Source organism: Alternaria rosae (genome assembly GCF_020736505.1).
Source record: "Alternaria rosae strain MPI-PUGE-AT-0040 chromosome Unknown BKA58scaffold_10, whole genome shotgun sequence".
Taxonomy (NCBI): Eukaryota; Fungi; Ascomycota; class Dothideomycetes; order Pleosporales; family Pleosporaceae; genus Alternaria; species Alternaria rosae.
The window spans coordinates 8347-30917 of record NW_025763579.1 but is presented as its reverse complement, the minus strand read 5'-3'; the positions used below and the strand labels follow the sequence as shown (position 1 = coordinate 30917).

The window sequence follows — 22571 nt, the reverse complement described above, 5'->3', positions numbered from 1 at the left end:
TGAAACTGAGGGGAGGATGTAGGTTATGTCCAATGGATTGGTCGGATGCAAGGGCATGTAGCGGTCCAGATTCTGAAGTGAGCGATCAGAACATGTGATTCTTTGTTTATAAAGGAAACTTGCAGACTGCCCCAAATCTGCACTGTACGATGATGAGAATGGACGGAAATGAAATATGCCATGTTCCTCATTCTGCTTTCGCGGAAAGCTATCTACAAAACTCCAACTATGAGTCTAAGCCGTGCTGTTCCCCATCAAACGGTCATTGCCGTCTCGACAACATCTTATAGCACCTCAAATTCATAATAGACGTACGCCGTATACTCTTGCTCCATCTGACCGGCTTGTGCCATGTCCGTTGACAGAGCCTGGTCGTCCTTCTGGATGCGACCTTTGCTGTCGCGGCCGAAGGCGTTGCCGCCGAGATATGCGTAAGCCGAATCGAGATTTGACTTTGCCTTCTTTGCCGACTTTGGATCGGTCTGGGCAAGTTAGCAGGTGCTTGGTAGGTTTCGTGGTACGTCAAACTCACCTGGACAATACCGCATACGAAGTCGAGCGGTAGACCGTATCGCAGCACCGTCTCGACAAATACCCTCAACGCCATGACGTGGATCCAGATCATGGCGCTCTCGCTGTATCCTGTGCGGCCCAGCCGTAACGCCTCGCCCCATAGCTTCTTCTCGTCTTTGGCTAATTGTTCCGCCTCTTTGGCCTCCTCTTCCTTGTTGCCCTCCTTGTACTGGTATTCTCTGGGTGTCCACCGCTTCTCTCTGCACTTGTGGACAAACTCGTTGGAATGCTTCTTGAAAGTGGTGACAGCGAACAACGTGAATTCTGAGTCTTTGGCGAGCTCGTTGGCGGAGCGGGGCACGACCATCGGACATAGCTCCTCGTAGTCTTTGTAAAAGTCCTTCACGTTATTGTTGGGGACGGCGATGAGATGCGTATCGAGGTATTCCGAGTCGCGGACGATGGATTTGGGGTTTACGACGTTGACGAGGGACTTGGTCGCGAGGTTTCCTGTGCGCTTCCGCTCGGCGGCTTGGAGGGCGCCTTTGGTCTGGTTATACTGGCTGAACTTGGACTTGACGTCGTTGTCGATGCCTTGTATTTCCTGTTCTCGTTAGCCATAGCTACAGCGCGAATCGTGTGTAATGTTCACCTTCTGCAGTGCGTCTATAAGGTCTGCAATAGGCTTGTCTGCCCGGTACTTGACCTTGTTCCACTGGAAGTTGCGCAGATACTGGTCGACAGGCTCTACATCATGTGAGCTGCTAGACAACAATCGCATACTGCCCATTCCACCTACTGTCGTTGATCGTCTTCTGCTGTTGTATCTTGCCCTCGTCGCCGTCGAGTATCTGCCTCAGGCTGTCGCCCACCTTGGCGACTACCGCCTCGCAGGCATTGTTAAGCTTGGAGAGGTCGTCCGCCTGCTGGACGAGTGCATCGAGGGTTCCGATCTTGAAGTTGGGTATGGCGAACGGGGAGGTGGTGCCCACGTCATTGGTCACGGTGGAGCGCAGCGCTGTCAGGGCGTCGTCGGCGTGGTTCGAGGGCGAGATGGACGTCGGCAGCGACACCAGCAGGTACTTGCTCCCCTTGGACATGGTTGCTGCAGTTCGTCTGGGGCGATCGGGGCGCGATATAGGCGGTTATGGGAACGATGGCCGTTTCGGTGGATGGAATCCAGTCGGGGGAGCTTGGGCCTCGTCGGGGCCTAGGGTGCTGGGAGCTGCCGTCATTGGCGTTTATATAGGCCGCCGTGTATACCCGTCGGGGAACTGAACAACAGAATTCCTCCCTCACCCACGCAAAATGGCCTCGAAAAAAGCTGTTCTGGCGATGCGCCCGGCCGTCAATGGTCTTGCGCCGCGGATTTGGAGGACAGAATATTCCCAGGTCGCGAGTTACTCCACAAGAACGCGCGCGATTCGAGCCCCACGTCCCCGCAACCTCACACGACTATCGCAGCAGCAAGTCCGGTATGCTTCCTCTGAAGGCGCAAACGAGCAGCTGGGCAAGACGGGCTTGTACGAGCTTCACAGCAAGTATGGCGCCAAGTTTGTGCCATTTGGCGGATATGCCATGCCCGTCCAGTACAGCGACATGAGCATTATCGACTCTCACAACTGGACGCGCGAGAAGGCCAGCTTGTTCGACGTTGGGCATATGTAAGTTGCAGCGACTCTTGAATTGGCCGATAGTCAATTACTCCAATCATGTTCCGAGCGCTAATTCATTCAGGGTCCAGCACCACTTTTCCGGGCCTGGCGCCGAAGCCTTCCTCGAGAGCATCACGCCGTCCTCGCTGTCTTCACTTCCCGTACGCCAGTCCACTCTGTCAACACTGCTGCACTCAACAGGTGGAATTGTCGACGACACCGTTGTCACGCGTCTACCCGACCGATTCTACGTCGTCACCAATGCCGGCTGTAGGGAAAAGGACACTGCATACTTCAAGACGCAGCTAGAGGCCTGGAAGAATGCACACCCCGATCAACCCGTGGAGTGGAACGTACTCGATGGGCAGGGTCTGGTCGCCCTCCAGGGCCCGTTATCCGCCGAGATACTGTCGCGCGTACTTGACGACAAATCCAAGAAGGATCTCGAATCGCTTTACTTCGGACAATGCACAAACGCCGTGATCAAAGGTACTGATGCCGAGGTGCTCGTCAGTAGAGGTGGATACACCGGTGAGGATGGTTTCGAAATTAGCATTCCTGCATACGCCACCGAAGCCGTGACCCAGTTCCTGCTCGATTCTGCCAAGAATGAGCTGCGGTTCGCAGGTCTAGGAGCGCGTGATACCCTCAGACTAGAGGCGGGCATGTGCTTGTATGGCCACGATCTTGATGACACGACCACTCCAGTCGAGGCTGGACTATCATGGATCATCGGCAAGGACCGCCGCGCAAAAGGCGGCTTCCACGGTGACTCCGTCATCTTGCAGCAGTTGAAGAAAAAGTCTGAAGGCGGTGGTGTATCGCGGCGCCGTGTCGGTCTCATTGTAGAAGGTTCGCCTGCACGAGAAGGTGCCGAGATTGTCGACGAGGCTGGTGAGAAGATTGGCACCATCACCTCTGGCTGCCCTTCTCCCACAATGAAGAAAAACATCTCCATGGGTTACGTCAAGGACGGCATGCACAAGGTAGGGACTGAAGTCGAAGTCATCGTGCGTGGCAGGAAGAGGAAGGCTGTCGTGACTAAGATGCCTTTCATTCCCAGTAAATACTACAAGCAGCCAGCGAACATCAAGGCATAGACCTCTCATCGAAGATGGAGCTACGAAGAAACTAGTATAACTTCATTTCGTCATCTTTCTCATTCGTCTCAAATATGCTGTTTTCTAACATTTCAAGCATGGGGGTAGTCACTGGCAATACGTGCTCGATTTTCGAGCAGCGCAAGACCAGACGCCCACAGACCCGACACTCGTCGCTTGTTCGTCGGCCTTTCTATCAGAGTCAAAAACGCATTACATCAACTACGGCGTTGTTCGGGTGCTACAGGACGTAACACGGCGAGATGCCGACCGGCGCCGTAACGATGCCGCTAACACTGGGTCGCGGCATCTGCGGCGTCTACGGCATCAACGCTTTCGACTGAGCATCGACATCGATGTTGAACATCAGTCCACAATTCTACTGCCTGGTGCAGTCGTTGCACCTACTGCTGTGTTTTCATTCGACTTCGTTATCGGCAGATCACACCACGTTCGCAGAAGCACGTCAATTAACCGGCTGCAGGCCCAGTGCAGGGAAGATGCTCCTGGCGCTACTCTGACAAACAGTGAGTGTCTAGAATGAGCGTGATGGTGTATGGAGACTGTTGTGTAACCATAGAGGAGGGGGTTGTAGATCACGACAGGTATTTAAGAGTTGACAACAGCCGTGACTCTGGCTATCATCCAGCACACTTTCAACTTCTATCTACAACCCAAACATACAACCGCTCAGTTCATATTTCGCAACCATGCCTCTCACCAAGTACAAGGCTGCCTGTGTAAGTACCTGATGTCACTTTCCACACCAAACTCCATCTCATCAAGTTATAGGTCACTTCCGAGCCATGCTGGTTCGACCTCGAAGCCGGCGTCCACAAGACCATCAACTTCATCAAAGAAGCAGGCGATGCAGGCTGCAAGCTCATCGCCTTCCCCGAGGTCTGGATTCCCGGTTATCCATACTGGATGTGGAAGATCAACTACCAGCAATCGCTTCCGATGCTCAAGGGGTACCGTGAGAACTCGCTTCCCATGGACTCCGAAGAGTTCCGTCGAATCCGCCGCGCTGCTCGTGATAACCAGATGTTAGTTTAGTTGCCTTGGATAAGTATTGCAACTCGTATTGACGATGCGCATAGCTACGTCTCCCTCGGCTTCTCCGAGATCGACCACGCCACACTCTACCTCGCGCAGGCCTTGATCGATCCTACCGGTGAAGTCATCAACCACCGCCGCAAAATCAAGCCCACACACGTCGAAAAACTCGTTTACGGCGACGGCGCAGGCGACACCTTCAAGTCCGTCACGCAGACTGAACTTGGCCGCCTCGGCCAGCTCAACTGCTGGGAGAACATGAACCCCTTTCTCAAAGCCCTCAACGTGTCCGAAGGAGAGCAAATCCACATCGCCGCCTGGCCTGTCTACCCGGGCAAGGAGACGCTGAAGTATCCCGATCCGGCGACGAATGTCGCGGATCCGGCAAGTGATCTTGTTACGCCGGCGTATGCGATTGAGACGGGGACGTGGACGTTGGCGCCGTTTCAGAGGTTAAGTGTTGAGGGGCTGAAGAAGACGACGCCTGAGGGGGTGGAGCCAGAGACTGATCCTTCGACTTACAACGGGCATGCGCGTATCTACAAGCCTGATGGTACGCTTGTTGCCAAGCCTGACAAAGATTTTGACGGCCTTCTCTTTGTCGATGTAAGCTCTCCTTACCACCAACCCAGCCTGATCGGACCACTGACATATCCTAGATCGATCTTAACGAGTGCCACCTGACCAAGGCGTTGGCTGACTTCTCTGGTCACTACATGCGTCCTGATCTCATCCGTTTGCTGGTCGACACTCGTCGCAAGGAGCTCGTTACTGAAGCTGATACGAATGGTGGGATTGCGAGTTACACTACGAGGGAGCGCTTGGGGTTGAATGTTCCGCTTGATGCGCAGGCGCCTAAGCAGAAGGCGGGTGCGGTGGATGGACCGGTGAGCTCTGCGTTCTAGACTTGAGATGATGCGACAAGGGTTCTGGAATCATCCATGTGTCGAATTTGACGTAGCGACAGCAACATATAAATCGAACATCTCCACTCATATTACGTAAGAAAGCAATCACAAGCATGATATTCTGAACATCTCTGCTGCTTACAAAGACTCTGGGCATATACCTCGTTTGCACCCTTCACACAGATCCTTCCTGTGCGGTGGTGTGTATTTCTCCGTGTACCCACGTGAAGCCTGTTGCACCCCACTCCAAGCCAGAAGCCTGTACGAAACGCGATCAATGTAGGAGGCATTGTCCAGTTTCAGCTTCCCCAATCTGTTGCAAGATCTGCAGCGTTGTTTGAACACCTCGGCGTTGTAACTGCCGTTCGCATATCGCCGTATGAGTATCGTCACTTTCCCGCTTGTCCACGCATGCGTTGGGCACGTGTTGTTGTGACAGCGGAATTCGCCAATAACAAAAGTGGAATAAGATTTGTTGGTTCCTTGGCTGGTGTTCGTCTCGTTGAAAGGGAGTGGAGTCATGTGTTCCGACACTGCGAGGGCGACGTCTGGGTGTAGAGATGGGTACATGCGGGTGGGTTTTGGTGGACCTTTCTTCTTTGCCATCTTTTAATCGTTCTTGGAATGGAAGTTGTATATGGTTGACGCTGGGGTTGCAATCAAGTGGTGGGGAACTATGAATCGACGTGAATTTGCTCAACGGCGCATGCTTTAATGAACCACAACTCACGAGATTTTGGATGAATGTCACCAATCTTTCCAGCAGGCGACAGCCGCAGACGTTACCCCGCGCCCTGATGAGTTGTACTGCAGCGTATGTTACACAATATGCATACCCCTCAGCGGTGGCATGCTCTGTAGAGGCGTGGTTAGTCGTTCCTCAAATCGCGAGGCGGGGTGGCGCAAGGCTGGCAAGGACGGTCTACGCGACATGCGACCTCTGTCGACCCGACGTGGGGTCTTATCTATTGCGATGAACAAACGCAGACAAAACCTGCGCCTAGACTCCATGCGCAAGATTCCGACAACTACATGACGCCACTCTGTCTACTGTTTTCGGTGTTTCGCTTTGCTGGCATGACTAAAGCGCTCCGGTCGTCCGCAGGAGGTCGTGTTTTGGACGTGCTAGAACTTGTTGTTTTTTGCAGTATCTCCAGGGGTTAAGGATGGGCGCTCAATGTGCAGCGATGAATTGCTGCTGGGCTCAGATGTCATGACCAGGAGGTGTCGTGATGATAGCGGAGTTGTAGGCGAGATGCCAGCCGCCACTAGTGCAAAGGGCCGCCGCGGGAGTCATGGATCCTTGTCGCAACTTTACTTTATCCAAATCTTCCCCACCATCACCGAACTTCCGACTTATGACAGCCGCTACAACCTCACACCCATAACAATGGCCGACGCAGACGAAGATGCGTCGCACTTGCGCGTACCTGACGCTGCCGACTACGACCCGACAGAAGAAGCGCAAGATTTCCTGAAGCTCGACAAACTCACGTAGGCTTTCACATGCCCACTCATCCTCTTGTCGCATTGCTGACATGATTACCGCAGAGCACAAGACAGCGCGCATCCCACATTGCCTAAGCGTGGCGAAAAGGACTTCGAAAGTCATGAGACGAACCTCCAGCTCGACACACTAGAGGCTTCACGCCGGGCCATGCACGGCGTCCTCTCATGGCAGCGGACGCACACGCAAAAGGGCCACATTTTGGCCATGTACGACCCAGAGCGCAACATGGCATGCGTCGACAAGGTCCGCTCACAGCACTTCCAAACAATCGGCACAAACAAAGGAGGACGAGAGTGGCTACTGCCGGAAGAAGCCTTGTTCCTGCTCGAGCGAGGGACATTGGATGTGCGATGGCCGGTCAAGCGAGAGGTGGGCGACAAGACAGTATATAGGACTGAAGATGGCGCGCCAATGAGCTTGCAGTCGGCGTATGCCGCCTTCATCGGGTTTGAGAGCGGCGTAGGGGGAAAGTTGACACTGGAGATGTACAATGTCTACGCGGGATTGAAGAGGTCGGGATACGTCATCTTCAGGACAGGAACTTGGGACCATGACAGAGGGGACGTCGTCTTAGCACCACCCAAGGCGGAAGAGGAGACCGGAACAGGACCAGGCATAGTCACACGCTTCTTCTCCGAACTATGGCGGCGACTGAATCAGCCCATATACCAGATCTCAGCCGAGAACCTTGCTTTTGGCCCGCTCATCAAGCCCGGCTTGTACCGAAGCTACAACGATGTCTACCGCCTACTCAAGCTGATACCCACCTACGACCGTTCCGTCCCACCGACCTTTATCCTCCCACCATCGTCAGAAAACCCATACCGCGTTCATTTCGACGTCTACCGCACCACGGCCCGATTTAAGAAGTCTGCCCGCGGGCCCCCAGACTTCCGCATATGCGTCGTCGACGCACGTTCGACACCCATACCAACAAGTGCACAGCTTAATGATCTCATGGCGCAGGTGCCAGAGGATAGACCCAAGGGGGATGGTCACCCGAATCAGAGGCTGAAGCATGGGTGCAGAAATGTAGTAGTGGCAGTAGTGGATAATGGCATACCGAGCTACCTGAGGATTGCCGATAGTCCGTTCGACGAGGTTAAGATTTATGAGAGGTCAGCGCCGAGAGGGAAGGGTGGTGGTAGAGGAAGAGGAGGCGGTAGGGGGAGAGGGAGGGGAAGAGGACGTGGTCGCTGAGCATGAGCATTCAGCTTGTCATCGCCACAATCGCCAACAACGGGCTGCCATCGAGAGTGCTCAACCAAAGGCTTCGCTTCCACCGCAGAAATATCCCGCCAAGCAATCTTCCCAGAACCATTATGAGTTTACACGGGACTGAGTGCTCGACCAAGTCAGCCCCACTAAGGGCGGTGAACACTCGGCTGATTTTGGCGTCAAGCGGAGTAAGGAATCTGGGCAACGATCCGCTCACGCCGTACTGTGATATGAGGCATTTGTCTTAGGCAGAAGTTATCAACCCTGTCAAAGGCAAGAGAAAGAAGAATCATGTCGCTTTGAGCCTATCGAAACAGCTATGAAAGTAAAACCCAAAGCAAGCACGAGATTAGGCAGGCCTATACACCCTGACAGATAAACACTCGACACAATACAGAATCTCTTGTCCTCCTCGGCATTACCTTCCTTAATTGCATCGAACCGGCCAATAAGCTCATCTCAGTCATCTCGCTCAATACATTGGGTCGCCAACAGCTGTGATAGATGCAGTGCACACACCATTCTGGCAGTATCCGGCGGGTGTGAGCCATCCCCAGAGTTCTATACGATATTAGCGTCGAGTCACGATGTAAGGATGGATGAAGACCTACCAACTGACTGTCCATTCTGGAAGATAGCATTCGCGGCGCCCGAGATTGTTGCGGAGCAAACTTGCGTACCGCTGAGCTGATCGCAGGTGATGACGAAAGGAGCCGTCGCGGTCACGGGCGCACTAGCGGTACCATAGCAGCGTCCACCTTCGCACCAGGCTACCACGCTGGTGTTGGTGCCGTAGTTGTTGCCGTCGACGAGGAGATTGCTGATCGTACCGGCTACGGTGATGTTGCACCTGTATGATGCGTCGCATGCACCAGACACTAGCCTACGTGTTAGTTGACTGAACATTCTCAAGGCTGGTGATTAGCTTTGAAGACTTACTGAGGCCATAGGCAGCACCAAGAACACCGGAGAAGGTATTGTCGATCACGGCGGGCATAGCAGGGAGGTTGTCGAGGGTGAGCTTGCCTTGTCCCTGGACAGGAGCAGAGAAGGTGGACGGTAGAGCAGTGGGAGCTGCAGACGGAGCAGTTGTGGGCGCCGCAGTAATGGTGGAGGTGGTGGATGCCTTGACAGATGAAGCTCCCAAGCTAAGGTCGACAGCCAACAATGTTGACGATGAAACCTTGACTCCCAAGAGAGGTGAGGAGGATCCACCGACATTGACACCGAGCAAAGGTGCGGTGCCCGAAGTAGTGACCGCTGCGCTGCTAGCCTTGGAGGTGACCACTGCACTGCTGGCCTTGGAGGTGATGACTGAAATGACAGCACTGCTGGCTTTCGAGACAATAGCGGAGCTGCTGGCCTTGGATACGACCGCTGCGCTGCTAGCCTTCGAAGTTACTACTGCAGCCGCACTGCTTGTCTTCGAAGTGGCCACTGCAACCGCACTACTGGACTTGACGACAGCTGCTGCGCTGCTGGTCTTGAGAGCACTGGAAGTCTTCGCGGTGGTAGTTGCAGCGCGGTCTTCGAGAATGGGCGCAGCTGCAGCCAAGGCGCCGAAGAAGGTGATGGTAGCGAGAAGCTTCATCTTGATTGATATGACGGACCGAGCGAGTAAGAGTAGTGATCGAGGAAGCGAGAGAGATGCCGAGGAAGACAAGAGATTAAGAGCGAAGGTAAAGCTGTAAAGCTTGTAAGGCGAGAGCTGGAGATGCTGGAGATGCCTTCTCCATGCAGCAGAACTGGCTGGTCTTTATGTATCTCTCCAAAACAAGAGCCGTCACCCTGGAGCATCTCCTGGACCAGCATCATTTAGATTTGTTCCTCAGCCACGAGCTCGATCGATGTTGACGAAGAATGCAAATTGCCGCATACTCCCTTGGTCTGGCCCTCCTCATCGCGAACGTACCCTGGATCTAGAACTTTGGTATCAAAAGCGTTGACGAAGAACGCCTGTTGTACGCCATCGGGAATGCGCGAGGCTGCCGGAGCTGGGTACCTGCGTTGCGGCAACTTTCATTGGCCCGGACCAGATCCGCTGCGCGCAATTCTGCTGAGTCGCGACGTCTAAGCAATTCCAAGGCACGGGTGCCGTTCCGTCATAGGCCTGAGTGGAGTAGCAAGATCTCGAGGCGGACCCTGCAGCTGGGAACTAGCGCATTGCGCAAAGGGCTGGCCCGTCGACCTGGTTGCTTCGTGAGGCGATAAGGCGCCAAGAAGGCGATTTGCAATCCATCGGACACGGTCATTTTGCTCGAATGCCATTCAAGGTTTGACACTAGGAGGGCTAGCACTAGTTCCCGCAACCATAAGTGCTCGCCAGGGATGGTGCCCAACGCGGGGTTGGTTTTCAGGGTGCAACACCATCTCCATTCCTGATGATATTGATGTGCAAACAGGGTAGAGTTTTCCTTCCCGCCATCCAGCCGTTGGATACGATAGAACGTCTTCGTAGAGGAAGTAGGTCTTTGATCGACAATCTTTCGGCACTCTTGTCTTGCCCGATGGTTGATTCACTTGACAACCACAGTCTCTCAAGGATTTGGTGACTGGCAAATACATATCGAAGTCATAGTTATCTGTTGACATGCAGCCTCTATCACAAAGCCTGCAAAGGTCTCACTGCAGGTCTAGAGCAGACAAGATACGTCGCCGATATCATGTCCTTGCTTTGCGCAACGATAGTGCCGAGAATTGGATGCACCTTTGGATCATATTGGGGGTTGGGCTTGTTTCGCGCTGACCATCGAAGTTGTAACTAGCTGTGCGACGATAGCGCAAATAGCGTGGAATTGAAGCCTCGTTCTCGCCGGCATGACGGTATCACAGATCGTCACCGCTAGCGTAGCGAACGGTTCGATCGACTTCCCACGTTTGGATCGCCGCAGGGGTGACATTTCGGTAGCGATCGTGGAATTAGTACGGTGAGGAGCGGGACGAATGCCGTGCGGACGATTGGGCTGGTGCGCGTGGGTGGCGCAATACCTGCACCTTGAATGCGTCTTCCGGGGGCCCTGCCTTCCATTGTACTGCGGAGAGGCAGATGTTGTGGACATCCAAAACAAAGCTAGGAAGAGCCTCTTCGATCTCTGCTATGGAGCATGAGAGATGATGAGGAATCTGCGCAGGGCGTTCATTCTGTTGCTTCGCTCAGATTGTCACGCGTTTTCCAGCGATCCAGATCCTGCTGTCGGCTCTGTGTCAGTGCTCACTGGCCAAAGCTCTACATCTGTACACACCCAGGTGTAAGCTACTGCGACTTGCAGACACAGTCGGAAACACCCGAGAGGCCTCGAATCGATGTTCCGTCAAAGCTCGACACAACGTTATTTGAAAAGACCAGGTACTTGGGTATGATATGAGCGCGTGGCGTATGCAGGTTGACTAGTAGTGTATGCACCAGGAGTGGGTGTGCCTGAACGCCTCAGCAACCATCCTATGGCCTGGCCCAACGTTATCCTCCGGAGTTCTTGCCGGCGATGCGCTGCCTCAAGTACGCCCCTAGTTGAACCCTAGGGAACAACATACATGCTGCCACATCTTTTGTAGTTAAGTAGAGAGAACCTGGGCCAACACACTCCAAGAAAGGCTGAAATAAGTCTGTAGTCGAGTGTGTGGGTGTGCGTGCACAACGTACAGTGATACTCAAAGGAATCTACTTCGATCGATCACTAGAGGATAGCGACCACGAATGCGGCTTGTTTATTAGCACTGTGTGAACGACGTAGCCGCATATACCCTCGACACTATGCCGGTTCGTTCGACTGCCGTGTGCAAGTTCCGAACTCCTGAAATCCATGATAGTGCTCCTTTGTAGCGACGATGGAGATACCTTATAGCGAAGCGGATGATGTTTTCGGTGAGGAGTTTTGTATCATCAGAATCATCGTACTTTGCTGTTACTCAAGTCTCTTGAAGTACAGCGCTGTATGGACGCTAGGTAGGGCTAGCAAGACGGTAGCGTACGTGATGCGCTCAATATAGTACGATTGAAAAAGGTGGTCTATGCAATCGTATGTGTGTGAAGTGATCGTAAACATGCAGGAGCGAAGTAGCAAAGACCATGCTAGACTTTGTGTCGATTGTCCCTCAGGCCCTATAAATCGCTTCCAGTACGACCTATCTTGCTACAGACGTTAGATCACAACTCTATAGCTGTCAACGATGTTATCGCTTAGCTATGCGCACGGGGAACGAGCGCAGCTGTACTTGATCTTTGGTGTGGGTTCGCATCATCTTGTCTTTCGACGCAGTATTGTAAACTCAAGGAAAGCGCATTACTATTAGGAGACGCAAATGACACCGTGATTCTTAACCAAGACGTTCTGTATCGTGAGATGGAGGTGTGGCGAATGCGCGCCGAATGGCATCACAGAGCGGGACATCTTGGACGCCTAAAATGTCTCTCCAGTATCTGGCCGCACGAGACCAAAAACAGACCATACCCATTGCGACTGCATCTATGTCTGTGTTCGAAGGCCATGTCAAAAGCGGCACTTGCGGCGCCGCGCTACTCGACTCCTCCAACACGTCTCTACACAACGCTGGTGCTGAAAATTTTACAAAGATTGTGACCGCTTGGGAGTACGAACGCTATCGTCAATGCTCTATGCGCTTTCCAAATCTGCCACGCCCCTATCAGACCAAGTTAGTTAGCATGTTCCGCCCACGCTGTCATGGTTTCTTGGTCTCCACTATAATTCAACGGTGAATACTTCTCGGGGGATTTCGCAACGAAGAAAACAAATCCGCTAGCCTGGCCTCATGACATCAGGCTCCATAAAAATGGGGCATCGCTGTACTTTCCATTTCGACAATGCAAGAGAACCTTTACGTCTTCGTCACTAGGTATTGTGGGAGTTGCAGTTGGCAAAAGCTGGTCTGCGTTATCGTAACAGAACAGGGGAAGACATCGCACACAGCCTATACAGTGCACACGATGCAAGTTCTAACAAAGGCCTTACGATTATAGAGTGTCGTCGCATCGAAGACGTTATCGCCCCCGTGAACTGGGGCTAATAAGTGGGTTGATACAGCATCGAAATTGGGCGCAGTACTGGGTACAGTCCGCAGTACAATCACGAATACGGCGTGAATTGAGGACGTTGCCAGATAAGAGCCCACGGGTATGTTTGTCGTGATGAAGAATTTTCTTTCAGAATCACCTGGGCAGTATTTGTAAGACCACGAAGTGGGGCTCTGCACCTATATTGATTATACATATATATACCGTTGCATTCAAGAACAACTCGATAGATACAGAACAACGTGAGACCGCGAATTTTCAGCGCCTTTGATTACAGACTGTTGTCTAAGTCTACTTGTTGCGCGTTCTTTCACGCGCTAAACAAACGAACCGTTCGCGATCTATGCAGTAAAGATGCTCTCCAGCATGTCGATTTCCGGACTATCACGAGTCGCATATGCTCCGTCGGACCTGTCCCCGCATGCACTCGCGCAGTCTTTCCCAACAATGATGGCTATCTTGCTGGGCGTTATGGTTGTGCTCTGGATCGCTATTGGTACCAGCAAAAAGCCGAAACCACCGCTAGCAAATCCTCCACGCTGGAACCAGACGACCCTCTCAAAACGGATTGAGTTCCTCAAGAACGGAAGGGCCATACTAAGCGACGCTAGGAAACGCTATGGCAAGCAGCCCTATAGGTTGATTGTCGATACGGGTGAATGTCTTATCCTTCCTCCTGAGTATGCGGTAACGATCCGTAACAATATGGATCTTAGCTTCGCAAAGGCAATAGAGAAGAACTTTTCGGGACATGTTTCCGGCTTCGAAATGTATGCCGTCTTGCTCCACGAGAAGAGACTTGTACAAACCGTTGTGCAGGACCAACTCACCAAATACTTAAGTAAGAAGCAAGCTACTACGTGTATAATACGGAACTAACAAGGTTCTCCAAGACGTTTTGACAAAGCCTCTCTCAGAAGAAGCCACTTATGCTATCGACATGATATTCGGCCATGATATGGGTGAAATGACTTTTCTATTCGCCTCAACCAGATAATACGAGCTAAACGTCTATCAGAGTGGAAAGAAACCGTTATAGCAAACAGCGTTCTCCAACTGATCGCTCGCCTTTCCACCAGGGTCTTTCTCGGCGACACCATGTGCCGGAACACGGCGTGGCTCGAGGCTTCCAAAGCCTACACGGTAGCAAGCTTTACCATGATTCTCAAGATGACTGCCCTCCCATCCTCGGTCAAGTTCCTCGTTCCCTGGTTCTCCTCCGAGGCGAAAAACGTCTTCAAACACGGAGCCACATGCCGCGCAATCCTCACCCCCCTTCTGGCCGAACGTCGAGCTCTAAAAGCCGAAGCTAGAAGAAACGGCAGACCGGAACCTTTCTTCAACGACATGATCGATTGGTTCGAGCAGAAGAGCGGAGGGAAAGGGTACGACCCGGCTCTTTTCCAGATTGCGCTATCTTTTGTGGCGATACATACAACCAGTGAGCTGCTAACGCATGCTTTAACTTTGTTGGCGAACGAACCAAACTACGTAGCGGCATTGAGGGAGGAAATTGTGAGGGTACTCACAGCTAACGGGCTGACCAAGGCGGCGCTTGCAAATCTAACGTTGATGGATAGCGCGTTGAAGGAGTCGCAGAGGTATAGGCCTGCTGCATTCCGTAAGTTGTTCGATTGGTGACGGGGAATCACTCCAAGCTGACCCTGCTCTAGTAACAATGCGTCGTCAAGCTCGGCGCACCGTCGTCCTCCCTGACGGCCTCGTTATCAACAAAGGCGAGCAGATCGCTGTCGATGGCTTCAACATGTCAGACCCCGATATCTACCCTGATCCACACAAATACGACATATACCGCTACCACCGCATGCGCGCCGGCGCCGACCGTGCCACAGTCAGTCAAGCGCATCTCGTTTCTACTGGTCCCAATAACCTGTCATTCGGGCATGGCGCACAAGGCTGCCCAGGGAGGTTCTTCGCCGCGAATGAGATGAAAATCGCCCTGTGTCATCTGCTGCTCAAGTTCGATTGGCAATTGGCTGAAGGGACGGACTTGGAATCGAAATTCTTGTTTGGCGAGACGGAGGCGCTGAGTAAAGTGAACAAGCTGAGATTCAGACGGAGGAAGGAGGAGCTTGATTTGGAGGGATTGGCTTACGTATGATTGTACTCGAGGCAGTGCATGTAGAGCAGCAATACACCTATCAACCATTTGACATCATGTCACCATCTTGCAGCGGATCTTGCCCTACATAGTATATACCGTTGATGCAACAACAACTTGATGAGTTCGGAACAGCGTGGCGGACCCTGCGGCTAGGTGTTTACCACAGAGCCCAAAGGGCTGGCCTGGAGACCCGGCTTGCCTCAGGCTGCGACAAGCCGCGAAGCGGCCAATTTGCATTGAGTCAGGAGATGGTGGTGTTGCTCGGATGTTACCTAGTTATCTAAGGTTTTGCACTAAAGTGGCCGGCGAGGCTTTCCGGAACCTTAAATGCTGGACTACAGGGTAGTTGCCCAACGCGTGGTTGGTTCTTAGGGTGCAATACTTACTCCATTTACATCAATAGTCCGCAAATACGAAGCGGGATCTTCTTCTCCAGGATTCAGACGTTGGTTGCGCCATAACGTCTTCGCAGATTTGCGTAGATGTTTGATTGGTACTCTCACGATGCTTCCGTTCTGCTTCACGTCCAGCCTTGTCTTGCCTGGCGCTCAGTCACCCTGAGAAGAACACCCTCAGAGATTTGGCGCCTGCCAAATATCTTCTGTATTTGTGGCTGTCTCTCAACATCTCTAATTCGAAGTCTGCAGAAATTCGGATACGGTCTAAAGTGAATAGGGTACGCCGCCAATGTTATGTCACCGCTTTGCGCGAAGATAGCGTAGAAGCACAAAGCTCCGTTTTCTCCTGCCGGACGTTATTATACCCAGGTAGATTGTCACCGCTAGTGTACCGAACCGTTCAATCGACTTTTCACGCCTGGATCGCCACAGGGGTCACTTTCCGGTAGTCGATAGCGATCGTAATCTCACTAGGGTAATGGTCGGGAGGACCGCCGTGCGGACGACTATGTTGGTGTGCCTGGACCATGGATAGCGCACCACCATTTATTAAGCGTAACTCCTTGGGTGCCTCCGCTTTGTATCATATCACGGAGGAGCTGGTATAAAGCACATCTAACGAAAGGTTCGAAATGAGAGTTGTTGCAGCCAACGGATGCGCCGCTAAGAGCAAATACGATATCACGCGGCTCAGAATTTACACACCATGTCTACCGGCTTAGCCCTCGACAGTAGCTTCGTGCCGGCGCTTATTGCTAGAAGTTGACAAATACACATGCCCAATACTAAGTTACTTATCGCACGGACCCGTTCGGCAACAACCAAAATGCCCCGGATTGATCCACGCATCCAAGTTCAGGAGAGCTTCGTCTGGACCAATTGCCAGGTACCAGGATATGGTCTGAGCGTGTGGCATATGCGGGTGGCCATTAGTCTGTACGCACCAAGTACGGGTGCGCCCAAACGGATGCGCTTCACTCCCGCTTCATACGATAGCTCACGATACGGTCTGACATCATTCTCTGGAGTTCTGGCCTCGGATGCGATGTTTCATCCTGAATAGCTTCTATCTAGGCATGCACCAAGGCACCTAAAGTCTTATAGTACTCGGTGATCGACTAGAAGAGGGCCGCGGCAGATGTGTCTCTAAGGGGATTAGGGGGAGACGCGGAGATAGAGACGTGTGTACGAGACATGGTAACACTCTGAGTGACGTATGACTTCGTTTGTCGAGAGAATGACGGAAGGTCTAAGGCTTTGCCCAGCCATGCGGTGTTCACGGTGCAGCTTTATCTGCTCTCCACTCGATTTCCGTTTGGATGATCGTCTTCAACTACTCTATGCAAGTTCCGAGCTCTTTAAAACAGCGACACTGGTAGCTTACGATGACGACACAGGTGTTTACCACCGAAGCGGATGGCGATGCCCAGTAACAGGGCTTGCATGACTGGAATGATTGTGTCCTCCCGCTACATAAGTTGCATGAAGCTAGGCGCTGCGTGAATGCGAAGTCGAACTTGCGCAGGTCTGTAGCGCGCGATGCGCCCGTTATGTTGCGACTCAATACAATAATCTAGGCGGTCCTAGCACACCTGCAGCACACCAAGGATGTAAAAGTGCGGACAGAATAGACATAGTGACCGACGGAATAGTCGAAGATGTAGTAAGCCTCGTCGTTAGCGAACCCCAGGTCAGATCTGAGGTGGCAGGACAATGCCGTTCTCGAGAACATTAGCTGTAGCGACGGCCCAAGGAGGCTCCATTAAACGTTAGCAAGAAATCCTTGATGTGGCTCTCACACCTGTCATTCGTCACGTATGGTCGCCTGGATACGTATCACAGCTTCCTGTCTTGGACCGAAAGCCCGCGTCAAGCAGAAGGGCCTCCCGCCAAGATCCCGTTCCTAAGACCATCAGTTCATCCAGGACCTAACAACCTGCCAAGAGTTCTTGATCAGGACTACGCCCCCCTCGGGTAAATCCCTATTATAGGAGAAGTGGGGATCGCGCCAGGTGCCGAGGTACTCGTGGTGCGCTGACTTACTGCGATCCTTTAGGGTGGAGATGCCAAGACTGATCAATGTAAGACGAAGGCTCACCGGTCGAGCACCCACTGTGACTATGCTACCGCATCTTGTCATCATAGACGGCGACTATGTACTCTGTCTTTGCAAGAATAGTTCTAGGTCAAGAGTAGATAATTAGAACAACATCTCTCTGCTACCATAGTCTTTTCTCTGCCATAATCTTTTGCGAACTATTATATAGTACGCCAAATACTTCATCCTCATGCTAGGTCCTGCACTCATGCAAGCTTCCTACTTCGTGCGAATTGCTGACACCCTGATGGTTTGCCAACGCTGGTGTTCAGCTTCATACTCTAGGCGTTTATGAGATCGGTATGCGGTAGTCCAGCGCTATGTGTGCTGTGATCAGTATAAGTACCACACCGTCTATTCAACTTCCTGCCATCATCAGAACATCAGCGCTCACATCATACGCCTACCTGAAAATCCTATCAAAACACCCCATATCTTCTCCAAGTCACGCATTATGGTCGGCATGCTCTACAAGCTCGCTGCTGTAGCTCTATGGCTAGGCTCGACAACCACCGCTGTGACTATCACAGCCCACCGTGCGCGGGTCCTTGGAAGTTCTCCTTGCTTCGCGCCTGTCGTGCTCCAATGCGACAACGTCCCACCCCGCAACTGCTGCGGCGTCGTTCGTCCTGGCTCACCCTTCCGTGCCATGCTATTTTCTGGTCTCGACAGTTCAGGCGTCCCTGAACAGGCCACCGTCTTCGCAACCGGACAAAACACGCCCTGCGGCCGATCTTGCAACTCTGACGGCGGCGCATCACGCCTATGCGTCAGCTGCAGCCAGACCAACCCGGAGATTGCAGGTGGTTTCTATTTCAGCCCTGCGTTGAAGAGAGAGGAGCAGAACTGCACGAATGTGCTGCCGAACTGGGCTTTTATTGATGGTCATAAGTTCGCGGTCTATCACAATGTGCCGCTAGATATCTCGGAGCGTATTATCGACTTTGCGCTTGGAGAGGGTAGCATTGAGCAGGTTGATGCTGATCTTTTGGCATGGGAGGTGCCGAATGAGGCCGAGATTGATGCAACTGCTGAATGAACGAAAGAAGGATGCTGTCAAATACGGTGCTCATTTTCTGGGTAAATTGTGGTTCAATCATCAGGTCTTCCGATAGCAGTCATAACGACTCTCCATATCTTTACTTGCCTTTAGTCAGCAGTATATTGGCGAGAATTAGTAGAGACTCTCGGTGGTATCGAATCAAACAGTCGCTAGCGATAATTCATACTCCAAACAGGCATGTTGAGAGGATCTTCGAAGCCTCGGATTGTGAATGAGATCGAGCTGGCACGGTAACAAACCCTCGGGAAGATGCCGCAGCAACGATGCCGCGACTGCTGAAATGAAGCCAACGCATCGCGCGCCATCGTGTAGCACTAGATGAGCAAGAGGAGGGCGGAGCGAACAGACTATCAGTCTCACCACAATGGTGTGTTGTGATGCGTGGTGTTGCTGCGAGCGGGCGTGATGAGGGCCGCCAAGACTTGGCGCGTGTGGGGTTCGACCGCCTTTGCCCGAGTTTCCGCGCACCGTCTCACTACCTCATGCACCCCATTCACCACCAGTGAGCGTTCCGATGCTGGTCGTGAGACTTTCGCATCTGACTGTCCTGTTGGGATGCGAGTACTGACGAGACTTCGGACACTATGATGGCCTTGCTCGGAAGGAATCGTTCCACACCAGTACCCGGCGAGTTGATCAAGTCTCCGGGATGATGCGTCGCGGTGGTCGACCTTCGGAAACATTACAGTAATCAGCACTCGAGATATCTCAACGTCAGTCTCATAATTGAAATATACGAAAAGGTTCCGTTCTTTCAAACGATGCTGAACATGTAGGGATGTATAAATACGTATCACGAAACCGGACCAAAGATGCGACACACGCATCGATCTAGTCACTCTTCAAGCTCACCCTCTCCAGCTTACCATGTTGTCGCAGGACCAGCAGGATGCAACAACCGTGTGGCTCTGGCCGACGGGCCTGTTCCCTCGCCGGGTCGTCTACTACCTCCGCGCAAAGAACATCACCACCTCGATGCTTCACAAGAAGAACATACGTCTTATCCCCATCTTTCTTGACAAAGACGCGCCGATGCCAGACCTCGTCCCCTACCCCGGCCTCGAAGCCCGTCCTCCCAGAACCTCAGTGCCGGCACTGCGCATCACGTACGCCGATGGCACGACGTTTTGGATAAACGAAACGAACGCGATCATGGAGTACTTCGAGGAAGTATTCAGCGTGGCTAATGGTTACCCGGACTTGAGGGGCACAACGATGCAACAACGGGCTAGGACGAGAGACATCTTGAGCTTGCTCTCCGATGCCATCACCTGGAGCAGCGTCGCGCTTGTACATTCGGATCCCGACACGATGTGCTGGTCGGGCTTAGCAAAGGATGAGATGAGTGAGAGTGCGGCAACGCATGCGCGTGGCAAGTTCCACATGCTTCTGTCGCGGCTGGAGGCTCGGATACAAGGAGACATCATTGGTAACAAGAGCCAGTGTTTGAGCGGTGACGGCACGGACGTCACATTAGCGGACATTTGTCTCATGGCTCAGGTGGAGTATATGCAGGAGATGTATGGTCTCGATTGGGTGGCCGAACATGGGTTATTGAGGGTTTGGTGTGACAGGAGTAAGGGTCAGAGTTGGGTTGTCAGTAGGAGTGCCTTGGAGGAAGTTGAGAGAACGGGTGACTGGACTGGAATGCTTGGAATGTAAGAGCCGCGGTATGTAGTTGCAAGATGTCCAGTCATTGCCGTACTGCTCTTAGTCGAAATTGTGTTCTGTGTCGCCGTTGCGCTGTTGTTGCATCGCTCTCCGAGTGCAAGGCCTTGGGGCAGCCGCTAAAAGCGAGCTCAAGTGGGGCGTCCATCCCACGCATCGAACCAGCCACTCCCGCGGTCATGCACACCATCCCACCTGCCACCTCGCAGCATGAACACCTATGGAACGTGACGCCCGACCGCCAGCCAGAACCTCGGTCTTCTCGGAACCCGTCGATGAGAGCTCTATTCGTCTTTTCCGCTTCTCGCAGCCAGAAGATGGCGTCTTCGTTGGCAAGCTGCAAAAGTTCCCCATCGCCAGCGCTCCTCATTATTACACGGCCAGCTATGTGTGGGGCGAGCGCAAGTACAAAGGCGCAAAGATCAATTTGAGGAATGGAGGACTACCCATACTAGATAGGCTGGTACCATTCATCCACATGGTCACCCGCCATGGCGACTTCAAGAGCACAGACTGGTGGTGGATTGACTCGCTGTGCATCAACTTGGATGATCCCAGCGAACGCGAAAAACAAGTGCGCATCATGGCAGATATCTACAAAAGAGCCAGGCGAGCAATAATTTGGCTGGGCGAGGAGAAAGACGATGGCAGCGACTGCACCGATGCCATCGACTTCATGCACTACCTGTCCACTTTGCAGATCGCGTTCAATGGAGACGACCAGGCCATGCGTAGAAAGCTCGAGAATCCCGAGTTCGCCGAGAAGTGTGTCGCTGTCAGCAACCTGCTCGCCAGGCCATGGTGGACAAGGGTCTGGACGTTACAAGAGTTTGTCCTGCCAAAAGAGGCGAAATTCTACTGTGGCGTAGACAGTATCAGCCGCGGCAGGTTCAAAAGTGCGATCTATAGCATCTTCCTGTGCAGCACCATCAGCAAAGATTTCGAACACGAGCTTGTTCCGCGGAAGCTCTTTGACGGTGCCTTCAACCGCCGCCGCATTCATCAATGGCACACCAAGCCAGCCTCAATCGGCATCAATCTGATCGCCATCATGGCGTACCTAGGTAATCACTCCGCCACTGACAGTAGAGATCGCATTTACTCCGTGCTAGGTCTGATCACTGAGCAAGACCGGGACCTTATCGGGCCTGCCGAATATACCACCGGCGTTGCGCATCAGTTCGCACGACTTGTTCGCTCTTTCTGGAAAGTTCATCGGTCCCTGGATATTGTCTGCTTTGCGCATCTATTCTGTCCCAACGCTGCAGTCAGCGACCCGGGTCTCGAAGATCCTGTGCCTACCTGGGCTCCAGACTGGAGAACAACAATCGATTTCGCTTCACCTGTACCGCTAATGGCAAGCCAAAGTGCGTGTGAGCACATTGGGAACTTCAGGCCGCTGCGATCGACACGCTGGAAAGCAATTTACGATGCTCCTGGAGGAACACTGAGGAAAGAGGCAGACGTTTCCTTCGCCGAAAACTTGAAAGAACTCCACTGCAACGGTGTCATATTGGACACTATTCACGGGCTCGGGGGACTTGACGAGCAGGAACTGCGATGCCAGAGCTTTGTCTGCCGCGAAGCCGGTCATGACTTGATGCAGTCGCAAAAAGACCAGCATAGCGCTTCGCAAGTCGCAAAGCCGCCTTCCGAGTGGCTTGAAGCCATAGCACGGTCCTTGGTCATCGACCGCCGCGACAAATACCTTTGCTTCCAGGCGCCATCACACTACATCAGCGACTTCCTTTTCCTCTGTCATGCCTGTGTCGACGGTGATCCAGTCGACTGGAGCTTTTCCACATGGTTTGGGCGCAACAGGCAGTTGATGCTCGGCAACACATCGCTGGAGGACATCGTCCAACAGATACCGACCGAGTTCACTTCACCTCCCCCGACACTGCATCGGCCACCGTCGCATCCCGTACACCAAATGAACGACAAGCTAGACACCTTTCTCTCACGCTTCCACGATACTGTGCGAAAGAAAGCGCGCCGGTTGATGGTAACCGAACAAGGCTACGTTGGCATGGCACCGTGTCGCGCGAGACCCGGCGACATCGTGGCTATCTTGTTCGGATGCAGCATTCCACTTGTTTTGCGAAAAGTGGCGCCGCAAGCTGCATGGCAGGTTGTCGGTGAAGGCTTTACATATGGTCACATGAATGGCGAGACTGCAGACGAGCTGAAGAGCGGAAGGCTCAACGTACGCCGGTTGAGGCTGGTTTGA

At 52.9% G+C, this 22571-nt stretch overlaps 10 protein-coding genes across 10 annotated transcripts; 7 read left to right on the top strand and 3 right to left on the bottom strand.

Moving 5' to 3' along the window:
* Positions 1–170: 170 nt before the first annotated feature.
* Positions 171–1719, bottom strand: BKA58DRAFT_36828 (uncharacterized protein). Its single transcript, XM_046168937.1, has 4 exons — positions 1313–1719; positions 1166–1260; positions 533–1117; positions 171–482 (listed from the first exon to the last, which is right to left on the bottom strand). Exons 1-4 carry the CDS (start codon positions 1611–1613, stop codon positions 285–287), a joined length of 1179 nt encoding a protein of 392 aa, XP_046021048.1. The 5' UTR covers positions 1614–1719; the 3' UTR covers positions 171–284.
* A 1-nt stretch (position 1720) lies between these two features.
* BKA58DRAFT_36820 (uncharacterized protein) lies at positions 1721–3446 on the top strand. Its single transcript, XM_046168935.1, has 2 exons — positions 1721–2177; positions 2251–3446. Exons 1-2 carry the CDS (start codon positions 1822–1824, stop codon positions 3266–3268), a joined length of 1374 nt encoding a protein of 457 aa, XP_046021047.1. The 5' UTR covers positions 1721–1821; the 3' UTR covers positions 3269–3446.
* A 304-nt stretch (positions 3447–3750) lies between these two features.
* BKA58DRAFT_36840 (cyanide hydratase) lies at positions 3751–5300 on the top strand. The gene is made up of 4 exons (XM_046168941.1): positions 3751–4008; positions 4061–4314; positions 4369–4930; positions 4984–5300. The coding sequence occupies exons 1-4, from the start codon at positions 3979–3981 to the stop codon at positions 5227–5229; spliced, it is 1092 nt and encodes a 363-aa protein (XP_046021046.1). The 5' UTR covers positions 3751–3978; the 3' UTR covers positions 5230–5300.
* BKA58DRAFT_36862 (zinc-binding domain-containing protein) lies at positions 5190–5960 on the bottom strand. The gene has a single exon (XM_046168944.1). The coding sequence runs from the start codon at positions 5836–5838 to the stop codon at positions 5371–5373; it is 468 nt and encodes a 155-aa protein (XP_046021045.1). The 5' UTR covers positions 5839–5960; the 3' UTR covers positions 5190–5370.
* A 662-nt stretch (positions 5961–6622) lies between these two features.
* On the top strand, positions 6623–7942 carry BKA58DRAFT_323331 (tRNA-splicing endonuclease subunit sen54 N-term-domain-containing protein; the record flags this gene model as incomplete). The annotated part of the gene is made up of 2 exons (XM_046167908.1): positions 6623–6726; positions 6784–7942. 2 exons carry the CDS (start codon positions 6623–6625, stop codon positions 7940–7942), a joined length of 1263 nt encoding a protein of 420 aa, XP_046021044.1.
* A 188-nt stretch (positions 7943–8130) lies between these two features.
* On the bottom strand, positions 8131–9551 carry BKA58DRAFT_448249 (uncharacterized protein; the record flags this gene model as incomplete). The annotated part of the gene is made up of 4 exons (XM_046174273.1): positions 8131–8521; positions 8572–8838; positions 8900–9086; positions 9249–9551. The coding sequence occupies 4 exons, from the start codon at positions 9549–9551 to the stop codon at positions 8433–8435; spliced, it is 846 nt and encodes a 281-aa protein (XP_046021043.1). The 3' UTR covers positions 8131–8432.
* Positions 9552–13460: 3909 nt separating this feature from the next.
* On the top strand, positions 13461–15111 carry BKA58DRAFT_323629 (cytochrome P450 monooxygenase-like protein; the record flags this gene model as incomplete). The annotated part of the gene is made up of 4 exons (XM_046167924.1): positions 13461–13830; positions 13883–13951; positions 14029–14610; positions 14663–15111. 4 exons carry the CDS (start codon positions 13461–13463, stop codon positions 15109–15111), a joined length of 1470 nt encoding a protein of 489 aa, XP_046021042.1.
* Positions 15112–17796: 2685 nt separating this feature from the next.
* On the top strand, positions 17797–19034 carry BKA58DRAFT_448245 (uncharacterized protein). The gene has a single exon (XM_046174272.1). It carries the CDS (start codon positions 18065–18067, stop codon positions 18647–18649), a length of 585 nt encoding a protein of 194 aa, XP_046021041.1. The 5' UTR covers positions 17797–18064; the 3' UTR covers positions 18650–19034.
* Positions 19035–19400: 366 nt separating this feature from the next.
* Positions 19401–20448, top strand: BKA58DRAFT_36735 (uncharacterized protein). Its single transcript, XM_046168909.1, has one exon. The coding sequence runs from the start codon at positions 19541–19543 to the stop codon at positions 20333–20335; it is 795 nt and encodes a 264-aa protein (XP_046021040.1). The 5' UTR covers positions 19401–19540; the 3' UTR covers positions 20336–20448.
* Positions 20449–20561: 113 nt separating this feature from the next.
* On the top strand, positions 20562–22571 carry BKA58DRAFT_323192 (heterokaryon incompatibility protein-domain-containing protein; the record flags this gene model as incomplete). The annotated part of the gene is made up of 1 exon (XM_046167902.1): positions 20562–22571. The coding sequence occupies one exon, from the start codon at positions 20562–20564 to the stop codon at positions 22569–22571; it is 2010 nt and encodes a 669-aa protein (XP_046021039.1).